The following is a 20,277-nucleotide window of genomic DNA, read 5'->3' on the forward strand; positions in this document are numbered from 1 at the left end:
CTGTAGAAGAAGGGTCTCGACCCTAGATGTTAAGGGACTAATTTTGAACTCTTGTGTAATGACTAATGTGGCCTAGTTTTACATCCATCCATAAATCCATAGCGGTTACATTGCTAATTAATTATTCTCTATGGGCATGTTTCCCATGGAGCATATGAGAAGAAGGAGAAGTGCCATCATCAAGCAAAGAAAGGCTATTGAGATCACCACCCAAGAATGCATAACTCAACCAGGGACATGTTACAACAACAAATGCATAACTCAACGAGGGAGATTTGTTGCACATCTGTGTCGCATTCTTTCATAGTCGTGATTCTGAAGATTAGATGAATTAATGACGATGAACAGCTCAATTTTCAATTCTTTCGGACAGTAAAAGAGTGATTGCTTATCAGCCAAGGTCTTTGACCTCCCATACTCCACAAAACCATGTGAGATTGGATGAATTAAAGATGTCGAACACCTCGATTTTCAACTCTCAGAGACAGTTCAGAGTGATTGATTGTCAGCCGAGATCATTGACCTCCTATTCTCAAAAATTGCAATGGTCACCGTGCAATGAATCGTTTGAGGAATGCATATGCCCATCACCAAAGTGAGGCTTCGCCAAAATCTCAAACATACAATGAGGCTCGAACTCCTGATGCAACAGCTGCCTTTGTTGAGGGTGACACTGGATTCTCTCCGAGATAAACATCAAAGAGAGAAGAAACTAGGTCAGCAGATACGATAGAGGCCTCCACACTCTCAGGAACCATGGAATCGCTTGAAACAGCAACCTACAGTCCCAAGGAACATCCATCAGATGCAACAAATCACAGTGGAAAAAATGAGATATTAATATAAGCTACCGAGTTTACATACTCGGCCTTTGAAATTAGCAATCTTCATAAGACTATACTTTTAACACAAATTACACAGGACATGCATCCTTTTTGGTGCAATTCTTTGGCATTTTAAAAAGTGAGAGGAACACCATCATGTATCACCTGTAATCGAGATGGTTGGACCCAAGTCAAGAAAATTGACGTTCCTTGCTTTAAGGACCTGCCTCTAAACACCTCTCCAAAAGCATCCAATGCTTCCTGCCCTGCTGCCCCTGCATTGGCTGCCTTCAGTCTTGGAGCCACTGCTTCATCTAAAGCGCCCCAAAACGTTGCGCCATCCACATCTCTTACGAGCACGATCTTAATTGATTTTTCCATTGATGCTGCATATGAACAGGGCACCACACCTTTTAACGATTTACTGTGTGAAGTGATACAGATCACATGTTACCATAGAAACCCATGTTAACACTTTGAGTGGAGAAAAGGAATAATTGATCCACATGGTTTTTTGAGTGCAGAAAATACATTGAAGGCAACTTTGTTCTAAACCCATTAATTGTGGACGTGGCATCAAGCCAATGTTCAATTCTCTGACTATGAATGAATGTCCTTACTGTAAATCTAGAAGAAAATGTAGAAGTGCACCATTAGGTCCAAAATTGTGCTGGCTTCATGAAAAATTTAATATTAATTCTTTGTTTAGCGTGATTGTCCAGAAGAGGGAGGATCTCAATAGATGAAAATCAATCAGAACTCGTCTTTCTAACTATCATACATATGATGATTCCTAATAGAAAACAGTTGACTTGGGGCATGTTCTACGGAGAGGTAGAGAGACAAGATTAAGAGATGAAGAGAAAGGAAATCCTCCAACAACTTCTATCGGTTGTCAAAGCATGGGTTTAGTGACCAAAACGGTTATTGTTTTTGGAAATAACCCTTTTTTAGTGGTGTTTTCGTATGCTTACATGATACCATACTCATCTTGAACATGGGCTGATTTATCATTTTCATTCCAAGTTAAGGATCAATTATGCAACAACTCAGACAAGTAGATAACAAATATCTTCAACGTGATCAATTCAGGGCCTGAGTGTATGATGATCTCATTCTTTACTCCTGCAAATTCCTGATGAAGTGGACTATGCACGGGGGCCAAGGATCACAATCCTTGATATCAGATTGAAGATAGCACAGGCAGCATGCTTTTACTACTCCCAACAGTCAAATCCAGCGTCACCATGAAACGTGTTTCGACAGGTCGGGACGGGTGAAATGTTTCGGGCCTTGAAACGTTTCGCTCACAAAGTGAAACACAAGCCGTTTCACTAACAATAAGTTACCATAGTTTTAGTTTCAAAGTCACTAAACGCACGTTTCGGTCTCACGTTTCACTGTGCTCTAATTTTGGACTGAAACGTTTCGTGGTGAAACGCCGTGTTTCAGGGTGAAACGTTTCGCGGTTACGCTGGTCAAATCCAAGCAATGACATGCAATAAAAAATGCCAACTCAATGCTTATTAACGACGCGAATAACTGAGAAGGCTTGCTGCTGTTGGTTGCTCGCCAACCGTCCTCTGTTGCTTGTCACAACTTGGTGACGTGGCATGCTGGCACTGGACCAGAAGAGAAGATGCCAAGTCCGAACCACACCAAATCAAAGGACTCATCTCTGGCCACAGCCGACCGCGATTTGCACGCAACACGTGACGCATTTCACAAGCCGTGTGGCAGATGTGGGCCAGCATGGGAGCTTTTGGGCATCAGTTGATTAAAGCGTTGACTTTTGATAGTGTCAGCTTTAAATGCCAGTCAATTTTTGGTGCTTTTGAGCACGTGTAAAAGCAAGAGGCCGAGTGTCTAGTAAGGCGAGTTGGAGATAGACAATTGTATTTGAGAAGATCAATACTAAATAAATACCACAAGGAGCGCCTGTTGAGGGGCCACTGCATCTAGGAGTGGAACTTACCACTCTGTGTCTCATATGAAGTATGAAGTTATTTTTCGCTTCATGTGCTTGAAGTGTTAAAGTTTGTTCTAAATGTTATTTTTCGTCGGCAAGTGATGGCCTCCACGGTTTCAATGCTATCAATGTGTTAGCCGTTTGCTTCTCTGACACTCATCACAAGTGTGAAGTTATTTTTCAGTTCAAGTGGTTGAAGTTTTAAAATTTGTTCTAGTTATTAATTTCTGCTGGCACGAGGTGCCCTCCACGATTTCAAAACACTCTCTCTCTCTCTCTCTCTCTCTCTCTCTCTCTCTTTTGTACCCAGACATAGTATTAGATTCACCATTTTGTAACAAATTGGTCTCATAGGTCATTTTGTCCTTTTGAAGACGTTAATATAACATTTCATTTCATCTCTCTCTCTCTCTCTCTCTCTCTCTCTCTCTCTCTCTCTCTCTCTCTCTCTCTCTCTCTCTCTCTCTTTGAGCGACATCGAGCATGCCCTCCACGAGAACTGACCATGGAGGACGTTGAGGCCATACTGCAAAGACCCATGGGAGAGCTCATGGGATGATCACCATAATCCACCTTCCCCGCTATGCACCTGATTATCCCTCATGTGATTGCACCCCTAGCCAAACTGATGTATTATGTGATGATGATGAAGATGTAGGTTAGGCTTAACCACCTACCCACTCTAGGTACCCTTGTTTATTTTTATTTTATGTTCCCTTGACATTGTACTAGAGTCACACATGGATGAGAGAAAGGAAGTTGGTGTGCATAGTGTGGGTCCCTTTGGCGGAAACTGAGCATGATGAAGCAGAATGCTAAAGCCGACCCCTTAGAGGATGACGTTCGAAAGTGCAAAGAAGAGATGACGGAAACCATTACCAAGATGAACCGCAACCTGTTGGGCACAATACAAATGCTCGAAGGATGCGTGTTGATCCAAGAAAGTAAAATGAATGCACTGGAAGATCGTGTGACAGCCCAAGATGAAGAGATAGCGTCACTCAAGAAGGATCTCGCTGAAGCATGATCAAAAAACATGCTTGAAGAAGGAGAATTGCAACCCTTCATGATAGAAGAACTAAACACAATCAAAGAGCAAGTACGGGCCATCAAAGAAGGAGAAGAGCAGCACAAAGAAATGACAACCTCTTGGGTGGATGTTATTACCAAGACCCAGCAGAAGGCGGACAAAGCCGAGAAATGGATCGAGGTTGCCAAGAAAGCGAAAGGCAAAGAAATAACATCCACGCCCACACCCACTTTTATCAATCTGACACTAGAGGAGGAGCAAAGAAGACGTGTGCGCGTTGTATATGTAAGAATCTGCGGCCTTAAAGACAAAGATAATGAGGACGAAGAAGTAAAAGAGCTCATGGCTCTGATGAGGGTTCATGAACCGATGCACACAAGAGCTTGGAGAGTGGGCAACAAGAAAAATGGAAGCAATGGGGAAACCTTGAAAGAAAGGGCACTCATTCTTCGATTTCCGTCCATGGAAGCAAAGGACTTTTTGAAGAAAAGGCCAACTCTCAAGAAGACAGGCATCTTTCTCGGGGATGATCTTACCCTCTCGCAGATCGCTCATATGCAGGAGGTAATGCCGGAGATTAGAGCGGCAAGGGAAAAAGGCAAGATTGCTTTCTACGAGATGGAAGAGTGGTAATACTAGAGCCACGGGCCACATGACGGTGCGAGACCTATGGGACCACACTAAAAGTTGCCGCCTGGAATTGTAATGAATCTATGTGCCTTGATGTGGGTGCCTTTAAGGATAGTTTTAATGGGAAGACATCATCTTCTACTCTGAGACACATCAGGCCCCTGGGCAATCTATGCCTCATATTAGTGGATACAGATGGGAGATAGCCTATAGACAGGAGACACGATCAAAGCACAGAGGGCGGGGCTCAGGAGGAGTGGCAGTGTTATTCAGGGAGGGTCTACAGCCATTGATACATATAGCTCCCAGGGATGAGCAAGCTAGGTACATGTGGGTGAGATTGAGAGTAGAGACTGGCAGATATCTCTAAATTGCTATTTGCTACTTTCCCCCGAGTACGTCCGTATATGCACCACCTAGAGGACAGTCCCTCTTCTCTATTTTGGATGATGACATATAAGAATTCTCCAGAGATGGCGACATTATCATTCTAGGGGACTTCAATGCTAGGACTGCACATCATCAGACAGTATTCTATTGTACTTCAGAGGAGATGCTGAGAGAGTTGGCTGTTGCAGAGACTGGCCTATCCAGACTATCACAAGATGGGGAACATACTGAGTATGGACGACACCTAATAGACATGGGGACTGCACATGGATTGGCCATCTTGAATGGCCTACTCAGATTTCCCGATGCGGGAGGCTTCACATGCTTTCCACACAGACATGGAGCGAGCACAATGGATTATGTCATGGCACAACCAAGCCTCATCGCTAGTATCTAGGATCTCATAGTTGGGCCCAGACTTGTTGGGGTGGCAATGGATCATGCTATTGTGTCGTTGACCATCTCTTTCCAGTTCAGTGTAGCACACAGTCCACGGGTGGCAGCTCCTACTCACTATACCTTCACGCAGGAGACGGATTTGCTATACATAGACGGGATCTACAGACGCCTAGCTCTAAGGAGCCAGGGCGACCTCTGGAGGAGCTTACGACTATACTGACAGACATTACATGATGCAGCAGCAGAGGCATATCCACACACCCAACCCGAGCATAGATGCCGTTCTGGGAGCATGCCCCAGAACAGCTGGTATGATGAGGAATGCCGCCAACAGAGCTAGACTTCAGAGCATAGTTACTCGGAACGGGAACGGGGAACGGCAACATGCATGAAATGCCATTCCCTGTTTCGAATACTCACGTCTGAAACATGGAACGGGAATCCGGAATGGGAAATTGGGATGGGAACGGGGAACGGAGACCTAAAAATGGCCATTCCTTGTTACTATGCTTCAAAGGGAAGTGCTTTTGGGGGACATCACTCACAGACAGTCACAGATTGACTTCCGACGCTTGGTACGGCGTTAAAAGAGGGCATTTTTGGCCCAGCTAGAGCAAGATCTCTACCAGCTATTTTTGAGTCAGGACTCACGTGAGGCATGGCGGCACTTTCATGAGTTGTTCCCCCCCCCCCCCCCCCCCCGCCCATTACCTCTACAGAGACTTGGGATCCGTACACATCAGCTTTGTACACAGTTTCTAGACAGCCGTCCCTTCCCGACCCCCCATACCCATGCCCACACACATGTGCTTTTTTCACCGCCGAGATGGTGAAGAAGGCTATTGACAGGATGAGGACTGGGAGAGCATATGATCACGATGGCTTGGTGCCTGAGCATTGCATACATGCCAAAGATCTACTAGCATAGCTTCTAGGAGTCATGTTTAACCGTGCCATGTGCGAGGGCTTGCCTGATACCTGGAGCCTATCTACGATTGTACCTATTTTCAAATCAGGAGACCCTATGGAGCCTGGGAACTATCGCACTATCACGATTGGACACACATTGGCACGGTTGTACACATTCATTCTTGAGCAGCAGCTGAGTAGATGGGCAAAGAGAGAGGGACTACGTGCAGCCGGGCAAGCAGGATTCAGAAGAGGTTTTTCTACTCTTGACCATATCTTGACACTCAGGGCCATCATCGAGGAGGGTAGATCCCGTGGAGACAGATCTATTGTAGCTTGTGGATTTCCGCAAAGCATTTGACACACTACCCTGATACGCAGATTACAGGAGATGGGAGTACTCACAGAGCTAATTTGGGGGATCATGGCATTGTACAGATCAATAGCAGGGCATGTACGCACTTCAAAGGGTCTTTCTACATCGGTTCACTCTACTATTGGGGTGGAGAAGGGCTGCCCGCTCTCTCCTACTCTATTTATTTGGTATTTATGTGGATGAGGTTTCTGACTACATTCAGAGAGATGGGGATAGAGGTGCACCGTTGGCAGGGACATGGATCCCGCTATTGTTATACGCTGATGATATTGTGTTGATCTCCGACTCTCCGGAAGGGATGCAACGTCACTTGGATGCTTTGCATGGGTTTGCCCATGAAAGTGGTTTGTCTGTCAACCTTGGAAAAACCAAGGTTATGATATTTAATACCACCCCACAGTGGATCAGGAGGTCAGTGCCCGCATTCACATACGGCCAGGAGAAAGTGGAGTATACAAATGCTTACACTTACCTTGGAGTGGTTTTTAGTGGACTAGCATTCTCATTAAGGAGAGCAACAGAGACTAGATTGACCAGAGCCCATTTGGCATTGGGTGGACTGGAGAGGATGTGTTCACAGGTTTAGTTTCAGGAGCCTCGGACGAAGCTCTGGCTCTTTGACACGCTAGTGGCCTCTGCATTGCTCTATGGAGCTGAGATATGGGGGCCTTCATTGGATCGTCACGGGAGGACGGGTCGCACTGATGGATGGGGGGACATGGAGAAGCCCCTGGTCTCTATGATCTCGCGGCTCATTAGAGCCAAGGCCTCATTATCACGTGCCATTATCCGAGCAGAGCTAGCTGCCCCCCCACCAGTAGTTGAGGCGCTCACTAGATCTGTCTCCTTCATACACCACATGTGGGCACTTCCCAGAGACAGATACGCCCGCCTTGCACTTGAGTCCTCTCAACAGCTAGCCATGCAGGGAGATAACGGCATGTTGGTATGGGGAGATGACATCCTGGTTCTAGGCACATGGGTTCAATATAGACAGATTGCCCCCCTTCCAGTACTCACTGGACACACCCTCCATGACTCTTACACAGCCCGAAATCACCAGGCCCATCCGCCAGGACCTGATTCAGCTAGACACTAGGAGGACATGGATACAACCTACACAGGAGCTGGGCACGAAGATGGCTTTCTACAGAGAACATCTTCTCTAGCTTACAGCGGACGGTTTTGTGACGAGGCCTAGATACATGGACACCCACTTGTCTCATGGGGTACGGTGCGCTATTGGCCAGATATGCACATCTTCACACCAGCTGAGGATCGAGACTGGGAGATACAACGGAGTACTAGCAGAGGCCAAGACATGCCCCCTGTGTGACATGGAGCCTGGGACAGAGTTACACTACACATGCCACTGCCCCGTCTACTACGAGATATGAGGCCGCTTCCACTGCTTGTTCAGAGAGGGCTTTGGACCACTCTCCGAAGTCATGAGGTACGAGGATCGGAGATGCCTGGGTTTGTTTCTGCTCGAGCTGCGTAGACACAGAGAGAGCCTGATAAGAGGAGAGGTCAGCCAGTCCCAGAGACACATCACAGACTTCTTTAGAGCAGACACTGGACACCCGGAGGAGCTACTACCACAGCAGATCTTGTCGTCTCACACCAGAGGCACACTGATCGACCGAGCAACTGAATTGGGGAGATCCAGATGCCCACGAATGCGGAAGACTACACAACATCGACGGAGGCTACATCAGAGGATCCGGATCACTTTGGCCCGACATGCACGACGCCCGATCAGACTTCTGACCATGGAGGAGATTGATGAGATCTGCCAGCGACCAATGTTGGATCTCTTGTGACTCGTGGTTAGCTGCTTATTTCACACCTACCAGCTTAGGATTTCATAGTATTTATATCTCATCTTTTTGTCATTTCATTTTTGCTACTCCGACTTTGTATCAGATCCACCACATTGTAAGGTCTCATAGGTCATTTTGGCCTTTTGAAGACGTTAATATAACATTTCATTTCATTTCTCTCTCTCTCTCTCTCTCTCTCTCTCTCTCTCTCTCTCTCTCTCTCTCTCTCTCTCTCTCTCTCTCTCTCTCTCTCTCTCTAGCTCTCATTCATTTATTTTGATCTTTATGGTTCCCTGACACTATACTAGAGTCACACATGGATGTAATCTTTTGGTCTCATAGGTCATTTTAGCCTTTTGAAAAAGTTAATACAACATTCCATCTCTCTCTCTCTCTCTCTCTCTCTCTCTCTCTCTCTCTCTCTCTCTCTCTCTCTCTCTTTGATTCATTTATTTTGATCTTTATGGTTCCCGGACATTGTACTAGAGTCACACATGGATGTAATCTTTTGGTCTCATATGTCATTTTAGCCTTTTGAAGAAATTAATACAACATTCCATCTCTCTCTCTCTCTCTCTCTCTCTCTCTCTCTCTCTCTCTCTCTCTCTCTCTCTCTCTCTCTCTCTCTCTCTCTCTACAAGGAAGAGGAGCCCCTCCCCTTTAGCAAAGCATGAAGAGCCAGCAAAGACACAATCAAGAAGAGGGCTCTTATCTGCAATCTTGAAATGAGATAGTCGTGACTTTTGGTAATCCCCTCTCAAGCCTCTTGTGTCTCTATCCTCCATCACCTTTTCAAGACGCCCTAGAAGTGTCCATAGGGAACCATAACAGTTCCATACCGCCAGGTGTATCTCTATGAATGGAGTCTCATGTGTGTATGCAACACTCCACTTCTAGGGCTCAGGAGGAGTAGCAGTCTTGTACGGATGAGAAGTGAAGGGGAGGATATAGATCTTGGCAGGGGATCCAGAGACTCACTTTATGTAGATCAGACTACAACTTCGTGAGGGGAGTCTCATATGAATTTCTCTTTGCTACTTCGCCCCATCAAAGTCAAAGTTTGCGCTAATGGAAGAGGATACAGAGAGACGAGACTCAATGGAGGGAGAGAAAGAGGGTGATGCCCTCTCACCATATACATGCTTTACAGAGGGGATCAGGCAGAAGAGCAGTGTGCTGAGTACTTTAAAGACAGCAAGTGTTATAGCTGTGGTGAACAAGGGTATGTCTTCGCGAAGTGTCCAAAGAAAGAACCGAGGGAACCAGTTGATAGTTCATCAGAGAGTTCCGAGGATTCAAGATGATGTGCCCGTGGACAAAGAAGCAACCTATAGGTCCCAGGGAAAAAGAAAAAAACACAAGGGTAAGCTAGGTGCACTGCTAATTTGGTCATGATGGACGGAGATCCATGGAGAGACCACATGTATCTATGATCTTCAGGCTCATCGGGGCAAAAGCCTCAAAGCCACATGAGATTATCACACCTGAGATGAGTGCACCACCAATTGTAGTGGAGGCTCTTGCTAGACCGATGTCTTTCATTCATAGCACATGGGAGCTCCGACGAGACAGATATGCACGACTAACCCTTGAGTCATCGTGACAATTCGCAAGTGAGGGTGATACTTCATGTTAGTTTGCATAGATATCATCTTGGTTTGAGCTACATGGATTTAGTATGAACAGGCTGCCCCCTTTTCAGTATTCCTTGGATGCACCATCCCTCACCCTCACACATTCAGAGATTAGCAGAATTATCAAACATGATCTCATTCAGCTTGATACTAGGAGTACTTGGTTGTCTCCATCACATGAGTAGGGGACGAACATGGTTTCTTATCGTGGGCATCTTCTCCACAAGACAGAGGATGGGTTTATCTCACGTCCTAGGTATATGAACACTTACCTATCTGATGGCATTAGATGTGTTATTGGCAGCTATGCACCTCATCTCACCAATTGGAGATAGAGACTGGCCAATACAGAGGTATACCCCCAGAGGAGAGAGTATGCCAGGTTTTTCAGAGAGAATCAGAGACAAAAGAGTATTATATCTGCCAAGGAACATCATACTATGAGATCCACTTTTCATTGCTTGTTCAGAGAGGCTTATCCCGCATCATGGACTACTATTATCAGAGGTGCCTAGGCCTCTTCTTACTGGAGGTTTGTAGACTTAGAGAGACTACTCTTAGGAGCACATGACCTTCACATATAGGATCCATACATTGGGAATTTTTCACAGAGAGATACCCAGTCACACCCTCATTGGGGCATCCTTCTTGACTGGGCCACCCAGCTTCGCTGCTCACGAGCCCGAGGATGCGAGGATCTTCACATCATAGACAAGGTCTACATAAGAGGCTACAAAGCATCATTGAGCAACATCGAGCACGCCCCCCTAGAGAGCTGATTATGGAGGACATTGGGGCCATATTGCAGACCCATGAGAGAGTTCATGAGATTATCACCATTGTACATCTCACTAGTCCTCATGTGATTGTACCCCTCCCCATATGTCCTCAAATGATGTATTATGTGATGTTGATGATGATGATGAGGATGTAGGGTAGGCTTACATATCTACCCACTCTAGGTATCCTCATTTATTTCCATTTTTATGTACTAGAGTCAAACATGGATGTCACCTTTTGGTCTCATAGGTCATTTTGGCCTTTTGAAGACATTAAATATAGCATTTCTCTCTCTCTCTCTCTCTCTCTCTCTCTCTCTCTCTCTCTCTCTCTCTCTCTCAGACTCATACGCAGATTGCAAGACATGGGGGTGCCAACAGAGCTGATCTAGGGGATCTTAGCTTTATACAGGACAGTGGTAGGACAGGTACGCACTACTCAGGCATGTCCAACATGGTTCACTCCACCATTGGGGTGAAGCAGGGTTGTCCCCTATCTTCGACTCTCTTTGGGATATATGTAGATGAGTTTTCAGATTATGTACAGACAGAGGGTGATAGAGGTGCTCAGCTTGTAGGGACATGGATTCCGTTGCTATTATATGCTGATGATATTGTGCTGATCTCAGATTCTCCAGAGGGGATTCAACGTCATTTGGATGCATTGCATGTATTTGCACGGGACAGTGGATTGTCTGTGGATGTTGGAATTAGGGTTGCAGAGAAACACACACAGCTTTGAGAAGACGAAGGAAGCTCAAGGCACACAATAGAGAGTGTGTTACTTAGTGTGCAATGGAAAGATAGATAGCCCTAGAGTGATGGGCGTATATACAATGCACGGGGGAAAAAACCTCCTAAAGAGGGAAAAAATGCCCCGACGGTCCTAGTGTGTTCACACACATCACTACCACATGTATATGGTAACAAATCCCCCTTGAAGTGATGCGGTGAACGAGAGCTGGCACATGAGTAAAGGAAAGTGCCATGCCCTGAGGACAGGATCAGTCCACAAAGGGGAGTAAGCCCAAAGCTTTGCGGTAAGCTTCAAGCTTCTCACGAGACAATGCCTTTGTGAAAAGATCTGCAAGGTTGTCCTGTGTTGGCACATAAGCCAAGCTGATCTCTCCTGTTGAGAGCCTCTCCCTGACATAGTGGTAAGGCACCTCAATGTGCTTTGTGCGAGCATGAAAAACTGGGTTCCTCGCAACTGCCAATGCGCTCTGACTGTCAGTGTAGATAGTGTTGGCAGTGTCCTGTCAAACACCCAAATCAGCCGTAAGGCGTCTGAGCCATACATACTCAACCGTAGCTATGAAGACTGTCCTGTACTCAGCCTCACAACTCGAAGTGGCCACAGTAGGTTGCTTCTTGCTCAACCATGATATACATGAACTGCCAAGCATGAAACAAAAACCACTTGTGGACACTCGCGTGTCAAAACAACCAGCCCAATCTGAGTCCGAAAAAGCATGTAAGTCTGGCGGCAATGATCCCTCCTTGGGATAAAACAAGCCAAGATGTAAAGTGCCACTAAGGTAGCGGAAAATCCTCTTGACAGCCTGCCAATGCTTAGACCCTGGGCTATGCATAAATCTGCTGACCTGTGAGACTGCAAATTGAATATCCGGCCTCGTGTTGCATACATAAATGAGGCAGTCAACAGCAGTTTGGTAAAGAGTGACATCAGCAAGATCGCCAGCATCATGTAGACTCAACTTCAAACCTGTTTCCATGGGAGTGGCAATAGGTTTGCAATCCTCAAGTCCAAACTTACATAGCAATGTCTCTATGTAACTTTTCTGACACAAGGCAATACCACCGTCACACTGCTTAAACTGTACACCCAAGTAATGATGCAATAGCCCCAAATCTTTCATCTTGAAAGTAGCATTCAAATCAGCCTTAAATTCAGCAATATGTTTCTCATTTGGTCTAGTGATCAGCAAATCATCAACATAAAGAACCACAATGAGAAGTACATCACCCTCACGCTTTACATACAATGTGCTTTCTATTGGACTGTTACGAAAGCCTTGTTTGACCAAATGAGTGTCAGCTTTCTCATACCAAGCACGAGGAGATTGCTTCAACCCATACAAAGCCTTGTTACATTTGCACACTTTGCCCTCTTGTCCTTTTATGACAAAACCGCGAGGCTGCGTTACATAAACTTCCTCAAATATGTCACCATTCAAGAAAGTAGTAACAATGTCTGATTGATGTACATCCCAACCAAAATGAGCTGCCAATGCACATAGAAAACGCACAGTAGTCATACGACAAGTGGGAGCAAAAGTCTCTTCATAATCTATGCCTTTTTGTTGTGCATAACCCTTTGCAACAAGTCGAGCCTTATGGCGATCAATCTCACCATCCGGCTTGCGTTTCAACTTGTAAACCCACTTCGTACCAATGGCCTTTTTGTCAGGAGGCAAATCACATAAAGTCCATGTGTCATTTTCTATGAGTGCATCATATTCCGATTGCATGGCAGCCATCCAATTTTTTGAATTCTGTGCTTCATCAAAAGACAGAGGCTCCTCAACATCATGTAAGCTAGACACAGCCAAAGCATAACAATCTGATGCATAAGATGCATGGCGCGAGCCTGAACGAGTACGACTAGACAAAGGTGCATCCAATTTACTGTCACGCAAAGTGTGCACCAGCCATTTTGGCATACCTCTAGCCTGCTCATTTTCAGCCCTTTCCTCATCAAGTACATCATGTACATCTGCATCAGTAATAGGCTGATCTAAAACATTTTCAGAAACCCCCATAAGCTGTACCTTTGCCTCATTGGAACTTACATTCGTATTTCCACCACTGAAAAGAGGCAACAAAGTGTCATAAATGTCCTGTGAGCTTACATTACTGTCTCTAGTACATGACAACAAGGGCTGAACAGAATCTTCCACAAACACTACATCCCGTGAAACCAGAATACGTTTTGTTTGTGGATGATACAACCTGTAACCTTTGCTTTCAGCACTATAACCAACAAAAATACATTTGACAGCCTTATCATCCAATTTTCTCCACTGCACTTGTGGCACCAGAGCATATGTCAAACAACCAAAAACACGCATGTGCTCAATAGAAGGCTTTCTATCATGCCATGCTTCATACGGAGTAATAGACTGCAAAGCTTTCGTAGGACACTTGTTAAGTACATAAGTGGCACACATGATGGCCTCAAGCCAAAAAGAATGCGGCAAAGCTTGACTTTTGACCATACATCGTGCCATTTCCGTCAGTGACCTGTTTTTCCTCTCAGCAACACCATTTTGCTGAGGTGTATAAGGCACTGTACATTGGTGTTTTATCCCACGACTAGCCAGAAATGCATTAAATTCATGAGACATATACTCCCCCCCTCGATTGGAACGGAGGGTGCCCATAGTACATTTCGAGACATTTTCAGCCATAGCTAGAAATTGTTTGAAGCACATAAAAACTTCGGACTTCGCTTTAAGCGGAAATACCCATGCATGCCTGGAGTAATCATCAATGAAAGTCACGAAGTACAGGTAATTGCCCAAGGACGGAGTTTGCATGGGCCCACAAACATCACTATGCACAAGCTGCAACCTGCATGTGGCCCGAACTGAACCATCCTTTGGAAATTTAGAACGCTGCATCTTACCCAAAATACAGCCTTCACAAACATGTTTGACATGTGCTTCAAGAGGCAGCAAAGAAGCAACAATATCAGATTTCTGCAAACGCAGCAAACTGGCAAAATTCAGATGACCAAAACGTGCATGCCAAAGTTTTGCATGTGAAATAGCCCTTGAATCTGCAACAGCATTTGCAAAATTTTGTCCACACTTGTCATACAAAGTGAGCTTATACAACCCATGGTACAAAAGCCCAGATGCAACAATTTCATCACCAAAACTGAGATCATGAACTGTACATCTGTCATCTACAAATTTGACTACAAGTCCAAGTCTAGCAAGTGCGGATACAGACAAGAGATTCTTCTTGATCCCAGGTACATAAAGTGCATCAACACGTGTGAAGGAACTGCCATTAGCAGCAGTGAGCACAATCTTTCTTTTTTTTCCGAGAAAAAGATCCTTCTATAAGTTAATGAAAACTGCCCATAGGGCTACATCCACCTCTACAAGAGAGGGCTACAACAAGCATGATGGGGAGACTCCCAATGAAAAAGCAACATATATACAATGAGGCTAAATCAAGAGATGGGAGGAGGGAAGAGCCACACAGGTGGACTTTAGTGCCATCTGAGCACCCCCTGGACTATGGTGTAGAAAGGCCCAGGGCGCCAGAGTCGAAGGAAAGCCTCGCGGCGCTCCCGCATGCAGTCAGAGCTGCCCTGTAGTCCCTCAAGCTGTCCTCTGAGAGTATGGATCAGCTCTAGCCAAAAGTCACGAACAGTCTCTGCTGGTGTCACAGGGCGAGCCTCAAAGATGCAAAAACAGCGGGCCCGCCAGATGAACGAGAGAGCTAGGCCACTGATGAGCTCCCAACACTCCTCTCTCTCACTGCACCACTCCTGTGGAGTAAGCTCTGTATAGCAGGCTAGCAGGCTGGAGTGTAGGTCACCCCCCCTGCATCACTATCATCCTGCTGGTGGAAGATAGCTCAAACTGAAGTGCCGGGCCCATGAGGGTGGACCAAGCCGCTGCCCCCCAAGTGTACTGTCGAGCAGTGGAGAGGGCAGGCATCAGCCGAAGAACTCGTAGCCACACCTACTGGGCCGAGGGACAGTCCCAAAGACAGTGACGCTAACTCTCCACCAACTGGTCACAGGCTGCACATGCGGCCGAGAGACCACTATGCACAAGCCAGCTCCCTACTGCTGCACCACTCCTGTGGAGTAAGCTCTGTATAGCAGGCTGGAGTGTAGGTCGCCCCCCCTGCATCACTATCATCCTGCTGGTGGAAGATAGCTTAAACTGAAGTGCCGGGCCCGTGAGGGTGGACCAAGCCGCTGCCCCCCAAGTGTACTGTCGAGCCGTGGAGAGGGCAGGCATCAGCTGAAGAACTCGTAGCCACACCTGCTGGGCTGAGGGACAATCCCAAAGACAGTGACGTTGACTCTCCACCAACTGGTCACAGGCTGCACATGCGGCCGAGAGACCACTATGCACAAGCCAGCTCCCTACTGCTGTGGCTCTGTGTGCAACCCTGTGTGCAACCAGCCTTTGGAACAAAGTGACACGCCTCGGCTGTCTGGAGTCCCACAGCCTCTGCCAAAAGGCTACCAAGAACTCGACTGTGAGGCCCTCCTCCTGCCAATGACGTGCTACAGCGGGGCGGGCCTCTCTCTATGCTGCAAGTATATGACGTCCAAGCCGAATAGTGTACTAAAAAAAGGGGACTCCCGGGCGGTCTGCAGAAGAGAAGGGGTCCCTCCATAGCCACTCACCAGGATCCCACTGTACTCGTGCTAGTGGACAACACTCCCAAGCCCATAGCCTCCAGTGTCCAGTCTCAAGAGCTGTTGGGTCAAGGTCTATGATGCAAGTCCTCCCACAGATGCCCACAACTCGGATCCTCTGGAAACAGCACTCTGCTACCTGCGGGGCCTCTACTGCAACTCGCTGTAATCGTCCCCCATCCTGAAGCTCAAAGAACAGGGCTGGGACAGTCTCTGAGCAGGCCCTTTGAGCAGGCCCTAACTGAAATGAGAACCTCCAGTCGTGTGAAGGCTCCCATCCACCGGGGTGCTACTGGCTCGAGAGGCGTGAGCCACTCAGCTGGAACTGACTCTGAGATGTCCTGACACATGCTCTGCACCCCTCGCATGCCCTGTAGCTGGACACCCTGCACCTCCTCTGACAAACCTGTGAACTCTAGCCAGTCACCTAGAGAGCGCGCTGGACCTGCTGCCATGGGACCCCAAGAAACATGAGGCCGACTCCCAACCAAGTGGCCTCTCTGATGCTAACCACGGGGTTCCAAACGAGGGGCTGCCATAGGCGCTCCTCCGTGCAAGTCGGTTGTCTCTACTCTAGGCCACGCCGTAAGAGCTCCCAAGATCGAAGCAAACTCACAGCGAATCGGTCCTCCAGTCTCCTGCTCAAACCAACTCGGCGCAACTCTGTAAAGATCCATCTGGTCGAAGGTTGCCAAGGGCCTCCTGACTAAGGCACCCTGGCACGAAGCCTCTGCAGCAAGAACTCCTTCTAGGGCTCCTCGCCTAGAAGAAGTCCTCTGACAACGAACTTCCCAAGAAGGGCTCTGCTCTGCTGTGCTGGATCAATGATCCCAAGCCCTCCCTGAGAACAAGGAAGTGTGATGACCAACCAAGCCACCTTGGCTCGGGCAATCTGAGTGTCATGACCTGACCAAAGGAAGTTCCTGATCAGCCTCTCTACCTGGCTGATACAAGAACTCGAGAACATCCAGCAAGAAGTGATGTACCTCATAGTTGCCAACAACACCTGGTTGGCAACTACTACTCTACCAGCCAGCGAAAGTCGTGCTGAGCTCCAATGTAACAGCTTTCTCTTGATGGACAGGAGAAGAGGAGCAATCTTCTGCTCGGGGGACAAGTCCAAACCAACCTGACAACCCAAGTACCGAACTGCAGTCCCTGGAGGAATCCATTTGAAACCCTCTCCTGGCATCCAATCTAGCACAGGAGCACTGCCAACCGAGAAAGCCACTGTCTTTCTCCAGTTGATCAGTGCGCCCGATGCACAGCAGAAGGTCTCCAAAGCCTGCTCACATCTGTGTAGATTGGCCTGCTGGCCCTCTAAGTACAAGGCTGAGTCGTCGGCAAACTCAGCGTCCAGAAGCTCATCTCCCCGTATAGGGAGTGCTAAGCCCCTCAGGCCAACCTGTTGTGACACCAAAAATCTGCTCATCGCCTCCGCATAGAACAGAAAGAGAAAGGGGGCAAGAGGACAACCCTGTCTGACCAATCGTGTGAGCATGAAGCACTCACCTCTACCTCCTGCCAAAAGCACCTGACTGTGAGCCTGTCTGTACAAAGCTGACACCCCTCTGATCCAAGCATCTGAGAAGCCCATCCTGCGTAGAGTGCCCTCTAGAAAGTCCCAGTCAACTCTGTCGTATGCCTTCTCAAAATCGAGAAGAAGAATCACAAGGTCCTCCCCACGAAGCCGTGCTAGGGCAGAAGCCTCCCAGAAAGTGAAGATGTTGTCAAGGATACTGCGTTCCTTGACAAAACCTGTCTGAGTCCCATGTATAAGGCTCTCCAAAAGTGGCTGAATCCTCAAACTCAGAGCCTTGGGAAGAATTTTGTAGACTGAGTTGAGGATGGTGATGGGGCGCCACTGTCGAATCTCATCCAAGGAGCCACCCTCCTTTGGAATGAGGTAAATCAGGCCCTCACTCATGCTATATGGCATCACTCCTGTGTGTAGAATGTACTGAAAGGCACTACAAAGATCTGGGCCAAGCAGGTCCCAGTACTCCAAGAAGAAGCTGGGAGTCAGCCCATCCTCACCTGGACAGCTACCATGAGGGAGGGCCCTAAGAGCCGTGTGCAGCTCCTCAAGCTGAAGAGACATCTCTAGCCTCTGGCGCATCTCCTCAGTCACAAGACAAGGCATCTGTGCCCAAACCTGCTCCCTGCATGCATTCTGCTGCTCTGACTGGGGCTCAGCCGACAGTAACTCACGGTAAAAGTTAGTAGCAACTGCACGCATATCCTCGGGCTCACAAACAACTGACCCATCGGGTCTCCTCAACTGATTGACCTTGGCATGCGAGTGCCGAGGTCCCACTGTCTCAAAAAAAGCACATGTCACTCTGTCTCCCACCTGAGTCCACTGAGATGCCTATCGGTAAAAGGCAAACTCATGACGCCTCTCCTCTGTGCAAGCAAGCTCCTGTCGAGCCTGCTGTAACTGCTCTTCCAACCACGGACTGTCTGGATGCTGCTCTTGTATCCTCTGTAGTGAAGCAATGCCTCGTCTGAGACGCTGCTCCTCCTCTCTCGCTGCAGCCTGTCGAGCTAGAGACTCCTGGAGAAAAAAGTGGCTAAGCTGAGCTAGGCCTAAGGCCACTCTGTCTGCAGGTAGAGCCTGGCTGTCCATGCCCTCTGTCCAAAGAGCCTCTACCCTCTCTCTGAGTTTTGAGTCCAACAAGACCCGCTCTGGGATGCGAAGCATCGTGCTCCCACTCCTCTGCCTGTCTGCCACTGTGAGGATCACTGGTGCATGGTCCGAGAAGGATGTTCTTGCCAGGATGCCCACTGATCCCCCCAAGTCACTGAAGTGGTCACTAGTGTAGAAGCGATCTATCCGCGATAGATTCACTCCTCCCACTCTGCGGTCCGACCTAGAGAAGGCAAGACTCTCTGGAGGCCTCACAAAGCCAGAGTGCTGCCATGTATCCGAGACCCTCAAAGTCATACACAACCTCTCCCAGGCTGCTAACTCGACTCCATACACAGTAGCATGGCTGCCTGCAATCCTGTCAGAAGGGTCCTCCAACATGTTGAAGTCCCCTCCTACACACTAATGGTCAGCCTGTGGTAAAGACTCAACAATCTGTGACCAAAACTCTGCACGAGCACTCGCCACATTGGGCGCATAGATGTTCAGGAAGCCCACAAGGCCACCCTGAACCTGCATAGTAATCCACTGAGCCCTGCCTGGCACAATAATCCCTCTGCCCACAATGGCCTGCTGCAATGAGTCCGCAATAGTCATACATACCCCACCCTGGATGCCTCCAGGTCCAAAAGCAGCACACCAAAAGGTATCATATCGTCCACGCAAAATCTGACCACATCGCCGAATGCGGCTCTCAGACAGATGGTGCTCATGTAGCATAAGGAGATCAATCTCTCCTCCCACAAGGCAACGCTGAAGCTCTTGACGCAATCAGCCCCGCTGTCGCTGAAACTGGGGCCCACCTAGTCCCTGCACATTCCACGAGACGATCCTCATTGGGAGCGAGAGAGAACAGATGCTGCCGCAGCAGCAAGACGGGCTATCTTCGAGGCTAGCTTGGATGGGGAGTAATCCGCATCCGAGAGTCCTCTAGATAGGCGAGACTGTAGTGAGTGCCTAGCCCAAGCCCAAGCAGAGCGAGCCGTGCGTAAAGCAACCTCCTCTGTCCAGGAGTCCTCATGAATGTATACATAGCAAGGCAAACACTGAGTATCAGCAAAAAAGTACACCACAATGTGCCTACATCCTGCTGAGTCTGGGGGTGTCACCGCAAACTTGGCCAGTGGCCACAAAGTCTGCAGCAAATCTGTAACTCCAAGTTCTCCCATGTGGTGAGAGAACTCGAGAACCTATGTATGCAACCATCCCACCACTAAGTCGAGGGACCACTCTGTCTCAGTCCTACCACAGAGGGGGAAGGAGAAACCAACTGCTGAGTCCAAGGCCTCTGTCCCCCTAGCGGTGAGGAACAATTCATGGACCCTGAAACAGGCTGCCTCATGGTCTGCTGCGGAATCGCCGAGAAAGCGAGTGAACCCGTAGTCGAAGAAATCCCAGCGGCGTCGGAGTTCAATGCTCGTCAGACCACGAGGGATAGCTGCAAGGGAAGA

At 47.8% G+C, this 20,277-nt stretch overlaps 1 protein-coding gene across 1 annotated transcript in view; it reads right to left on the bottom strand.

Moving 5' to 3' along the window:
* Nucleotides 1-310: 310 nt before the first annotated feature.
* FAP3 (Chalcone-flavanone isomerase family protein) overlaps nt 311-20,277 on the bottom strand; it is a 106,432-nt gene continuing 86,465 nt past the window's right edge. Inside the window, exons 5-6 of the mRNA XM_086493057.1 lie at nt 990-1,210; nt 311-779 (exon numbers count right to left, since the gene is read on the bottom strand). Of these exons, the coding sequence (XP_086349183.1) occupies nt 615-779; nt 990-1,210 (386 nt within the window). The 3' untranslated portion in view covers nt 311-614. The remainder of the gene's footprint in view (nt 780-989; nt 1,211-20,277) is intronic.

The sequence above is a fragment of the Adiantum capillus-veneris genome, chromosome 21, assembly GCF_014529385.1.
Source record: "Adiantum capillus-veneris isolate H3 chromosome 21, ASM1452938v2, whole genome shotgun sequence".
Lineage (NCBI taxonomy): Eukaryota > Viridiplantae > Streptophyta > Polypodiopsida > Polypodiales > Pteridaceae > Adiantum > Adiantum capillus-veneris.